The sequence below is a fragment of the Emiliania huxleyi genome (assembly GCF_000372725.1).
Source record: "Emiliania huxleyi CCMP1516 chromosome Unknown EMIHUscaffold_14, whole genome shotgun sequence".
In the NCBI taxonomy this organism is placed as follows: domain Eukaryota; phylum Haptophyta; order Isochrysidales; family Noelaerhabdaceae; genus Emiliania; species Emiliania huxleyi.
Genome location: NW_005201192.1, coordinates 902,275 through 907,749, shown reverse-complemented (window position 1 = coordinate 907,749; position 5,475 = coordinate 902,275). Strand labels below are relative to the sequence as shown.

Below are 5,475 nucleotides of genomic sequence, written 5' to 3'. Positions count from 1 at the left end.
GGCCGCGCCAGGCTCTCCTTCCTACTGCGCCAGCCCTTCGGCTGCATCAGTTCTTTCTTCTCCGTGCAGGATCTGTGCGTCTGCGCCATTGTTGCTGTTGCTGGCGACTGTCCTTGGCAGCAGTGCACGATGGGCGATGGCCTCATCTGCTTGCCTGCGATGCTCTGCGGTCGCCTCGGCCCTGCCACAGCGGCCTCGTCCACCTGGAGACCCGAGTCGGTGGCTCCCTCGGCTCCTGCCTCCGCCTTTCTCTAGGCTTCTCCCTCGCCGCCTCGACGGCGGTGTGGGGTGGTGTTTTCTCCCTCGCCGCCTTGACGGTGGTGGCTCGATTCCCGGCGGCCTCTGGACGCTCGGCGACCGGCCTCACCCCTCTCGTGATTTGGCTGTCGCCTCTGTGGCTCCATGCCACGGCCAGTTGCCCCTTCTGTGGGGTTCATTGGGCTTTCCGGGCCACCTGCCCTCGCTCCTCCTCCACTGCGCGTTGGGATGTCAGGGATACTGCGTAGCCCTTCCTGGTGGAGGCGCGCGCGATTCCGTGACTCTCCTTTTACGCGCCAATGTACCCTCACCGAAGGTGCATAGGAGTGAATCCGAGTGAAACTAGTCCGCCGATAACGATTGGGGTAGGGGCCCTAACTCGTGATAGGCCACTAGTTTCCCGCAGGAGACTCACCCTCTCCTCTCCTACCTCTTCTTCTGCCTCTGCGTCCTTCACGGACTCTCCGTGGACATCTTTTACTTCATCTTTTACGGAAGTTTGAACTTCCGTGCGTGTCGGGCGCTCCCGCCGCTCGCTGCTCTGATGAGCGCGGCTTCCGCTGCTCTCTCCTGCTCACCTGGCCATGACGCCGCTCCTCGTCCTTGGCCGCGCCAGGCTCTCCTTCCTACTGCGCCAGCCCTTCGGCTGCATCAGTTCTTTCTTCTCCCCACCCACCCTATCCTGCCTACTCTCTGGTGGCTTTGGGGTGTGGTTCTCTCTATCTGGTCCGAGGTGCGATCCCTTACGGCGCCGCGGGCGGCTACAGGACGTTGAGGTCCCCTCCGTACCTGTAGCAACCCAAGCCGTTTGAGTCCCAACCCTCCGCCTTCAGTGGCAGGATCCCAGGGGATGTCAGGGATACTGCGTAGCCCTTCCTGGTGGAGGCGCGCGCGATTCCGTGACTCTCCTTTTACGCGCCAATGTACCCTCACCGAAGGTGCATAGGAGTGAATCCGAGTGAAACTAGTGCGCCTTGAGCTTCAGCGCCAGGTCGGCGCACTCAGGGTTTGTGGCGTGGGATAAACCATTGCACGCACTGCAGGCACGAACCGCACTGCTGCTGCCGCATGAGCAACGCGGCTTCCAAGCTGCGGAAGCTCCTCGGCCTCGCACGCGCCGCGAGCGCAGACACCGTCAAGCGGCGATACTACGAGCGGATTAAAGAGCTGCACCCGGACCACGCCCAGCCACACGCTGCAGGCGGCCGCTCGGGCCTCCCGGAGCCTGCGTTTCTCGAGCTGCAGGCGGCGTGGGAGCGCTTCCAGCGAGAGCCGAGTGCTGCCTTGCGCCACGCCGGCGGGAGCTTCAACAAGTTTGGCGTCGGCTGCTCCTTCTCGGACACGGAGGAGGAGCGCGCCGAGCGGCAGGCGGTGATGGAGGCAGCAGCGTTGGGCAGACTGGGCACCCGACCGCAGTCTCTGCTCCACGACGACCAGGCCGCTGCGTCACACGTGCGTGAACGGGAGGACGGAGGTTAGGGGACCAGAGAGCAGCTCTGTTCTCGTGGTGCTTCAGATAACTCTACAGGTCATGCAAAATAAATCTGAGAAATATTCGCGAGCGTATCGTCGAAACCCCAAAGTCAGCGTTGCAGAGCTGCGAGAAGCGATGGGCGCCCCTCTAAACGCCCATAGCGCCACCGCCTAGCTCGCCCGAGCCGCTCCGACTGGAGGGCGCTGCGCTCGCCCGGCATCGAGCCGGTGCACCACCCGCCCCCAAACGCGGGTCCGGACCCCCCTCGTCGCCAGCGGCAGCCGCTGGCTCGACGAGCAGCACCCTCTCGGCCGCCTCCTTGGCCCGGCCGCCGCTGTCGCGGCTGTCGGGCTCCGCGACAGCCGTCGACCACCGGTCAGCGGTGGCCGGGCCGCTATGGATGCGGAAAGTGCAAAAATGCATACGCGCTTTTGCGACCCCGCAGCATGGTTTGAAACTAGGCACCGTACTCGAGTCGGCGAACTCACCATTTTATTTTCGAGTTTAGGTCTCGCGACGGCTATCTCGACCCGGCGCTCGGGATCTGAAGCTACGAGGCCTGGGTCGGGGCTATCAGTGGGCTACATGCCGCTTGCCGCGGCTCCTAGGTCGACGAAACGCTCGCGTTTCACCCTCCCCCCCTCTGACGATAGGTGCCTGCGTCGCGCGCTCACCGGCAAAGAAGCACACGGCGGGCGATGGCGGCGCGCGGCGACGCTTCTGACTCAATGGAAGGTCGCCCACACACCCTCCAACACGACAACGCCGTAGGTGGGTCGAGGCTGCCCTCCACCCGCTCGCGCTTGCCTCCCCTACCCGACCGGTCGGCTCCCTCTAGATGGCGGCCGAGACACCTTCACGGCGGCCCTTCTGCCCGCGACAGCGGCGCCTGAGGGCATGGGCTGCGAGGCCCCTCGGGGCGGCCCGCGGGGCGGCGGGAGAGAGCTCTCCCGCCGTCGTGGCGCACCATACGACCCGTAGACGCCTCTTTATAGTCGCCTTTTAGCACCTCCTCTCTACACGCCGCCGAGTAGACCCCGCCGCACCGCATCACCGCCACCTTCCCTGCCCCGTCGCCCTCCTGAGCTCTCCCCCCTTTGCTCCAGCCACTCACAGGACGGCTGGGCCATCGGCCCGCGTGACAGGCGCCCGGGACGGCCGGGGAGCGGCTCCGTAATTTGAGCCCTATCGGGCCACTCTCGGGCGCGTCCGCCGGCCGGCAGAGCACCGCTCTGGCGACTCGGACGGCCCGCTCGGCCAGTGCCCTCGACCGTGCCGCCCCCACACCGTCAGTGGCGGGGTCGGGGGGGCAGGCGGCGTCCGCGCAGCCCTCGTGGGGGTGCCCACCGCTCTCCTCTCACCGCTCCCCCCCCCGCCCGTGGCACCCCACGCACGCACGTCCCTCCTCAGGGGCGCAAGGCGGCACGTTCAACGCTTGCCTCGGCCCACCTCGCCATCACGCCCGCCGCCGCGACCAAGGAGCTGGCCTCGGCGGCCCAGACGAAGCCCGTGCGGCTCGTTTGGGAGCCGCGCGCCGTCCCTCTCTCGCCCGCGCTGCTCGCCACGCCGAAGCCCACGTCCCTCCGGCCGCAGGCGCCGCCAAGGAGTGACCAGCGCCCCTCCCGAGCACCTTCCCGGCGGGCAGCGCCTCCGTAGCGGCGCTGGCGGCCCCTGCGAGCCGGCCGGCGCCACGAGTGAGTATTCGAAGGCGCGCGCGTCCCCGCTCTCCCCGGCCCGCCGCGTCTCTCTGACCACCCCCCCCCCTCCCGGGTCAGGCGTGCATCGGGCGTACAAAATGGCCGCGGGGCGCAGCTCCAGCGAGGCTGTCTCTTTGGCCCGAGTGGTGGGCAACTCTCTGGCCGGGCTCGGGCCCTCTCGGGCTGCTGCGAGCTGCGCGATGCGAGTCCCCTCCGCCGCACGGCCGTGCCCCTGCCCCTCACACTCCTACTCCGCCGCAGGACCGGTCTGGCGACCCGGGACGACCGCCTAGAGCAGCATCATCGACCATCCCGACCCCGTGGGGGCCGGGGCGGGCCAGCCAGACGTGAGAGCGCCCCTCCCTCCCTCTCGTGGCGCGTCCCCTCCTTCCTCCCCGCACCCCGCCACCCGGCTCGCCGCCCCGTTGCCGTCGCGAGTCAGCCCTCGGTCAGGTACTGACAAAGGCGGCCACAAGCAGCACCATCGCTACCAGCGCCACCGTGCCGGCGCTGGTGAGCTCTGCGGCCCGTGTAGCGGCCCCTTAGCCCGTCGCCCGGGCACATGGCGCCCTCACACCGCTCCTCGCCCCCGTCTCGCAGGCCAAAATCGTCGACATCGCGTCGGCACTCTCTACGGCGCGCCTGGGCTCGCAGAGGGTGGCCTGGGCGGTGCAGGGTGGCTGGGCTGCCCCCCTCCCGCGGTGCGCCAAGCCTCGGGGGTCGGGGAGACCATCTCGGGTCGCCGAGGGGGCGGGTCGGACGCCCGATCCGGCTGCTGGCCGGAGGACGTCGCCGGCTCCGCGATTTTGGGCGTCCCAGGCGCCTCCAGCCGGGCCGAGCGGCGCCAGCTGGTAGCTGGGGCCGCAGGGCGGTCGGGACGACACCGTATGCTAGTCGGAGTGGATTGTATAGGGGTGTAAAGGTCGGTAGAGTGTCCGTTTGTGGCCTCCGGACGGGCTCTGGTCGGGAGCCCGCCGGGCCGGCTGAGGCTGTGTGTCCGTCCACTGTGGACCCAGTGATGGCCTAGGAGCCCTGCACGGACGGTGTTTATGCTATATAACACCTAGGGACCGCGTGGGGTGGGCGGCGAGCCGCGCATCGGCCGACAATGTGCCGGTGTACGCGTTTCGGTGACACTCAGGGCCCGTTTTGCATGACCTGCTTCGAGTTTTCAGTTTACCTTTTACTTCCAGATGAACAATTATAAACAAAAAGATAATAGATAAAGTAAGTTACTTAGGTCTTAGCTTCTAAGTCACACACTCACTCCTGTGCAACAACAGTATCTTGAGACCCGAGTACATACTGTAGGAGTCGGTCGGTACACAGTCGGGATGTCAGAAAAAAACAAGGGCGCGGACAGTGAACTGTCACGCGGGAGCGGAGTACAGCAGAGGCTCCGGGCGACACGCGACCAAAACGGCCGATGCGATGGCCGTGTACGTACAGGTATTGGAGCCACATGTACATGTTGTGGCATCCCACGTCCAGACCCGTCCTCACGCGTCGGCGGGAAAGGAAGGGTGGTCACAGCTCCCGGCCGTTGAGCGCAGTCGCGGCAGACCTTACTTCATTCGGCGCTTGCTCGCAAAGGAGCGCTTGCTGCTCGCCGCGACCGACGCGTCGTCGTCATCCTGCGAGTGGGGCGGAGCGTGGGGTGAGGTGGGGCGGGGGGGGGGGGGGGGGGCGGGCTGGCTGGTGGGAGAGGGAGCGGGGGAGTGCGGCGGGGACTCCGCGCCTCGCTCACGTCGTCGTCGTCGGCGCCGGCGTAGCGCGGAGGGGCGGCCGCTGCCTTGCGCTTCGGCGCAGCCCGCTTCTTGCCCGCCGCCGGCCCCGCGGGCTTGGCTGGCTCATCGAAGAGCGTGTCGTCGTCGTCGTCCGAGTCGGCGCCGCCGCCGCCCGACATGTTGAGCGTAGCCTGCCTGCCGCCGGCGCGGCCGGAGGAGGCGGCGCGGCCACGGGCGCGACCGCGGCCGCGGCCCGCCGGAACCTTGGCCGGGGCTGCGGCCGCCTTGCCGGGGCCGCGGCCTCTTCCTCCCCCGGCGG

General features: G+C 67.9%; 1 protein-coding gene across 1 annotated transcript; it reads left to right on the top strand.

Annotated features, from left to right (window-relative positions):
• Positions 1-2,430: 2,430 nt before the first annotated feature.
• On the top strand, positions 2,431-4,284 carry EMIHUDRAFT_201677 (hypothetical protein; the record flags this gene model as incomplete). Its single annotated transcript, XM_005787904.1, has 8 exons — positions 2,431-2,467; positions 3,046-3,071; positions 3,143-3,338; positions 3,508-3,572; positions 3,723-3,776; positions 3,883-3,942; positions 4,030-4,098; positions 4,249-4,284. 8 exons carry the CDS (start codon positions 2,431-2,433, stop codon positions 4,282-4,284), a joined length of 543 nt encoding a protein of 180 aa, XP_005787961.1.
• Between the last annotated feature and the right edge of the window lie 1,191 nt (positions 4,285-5,475).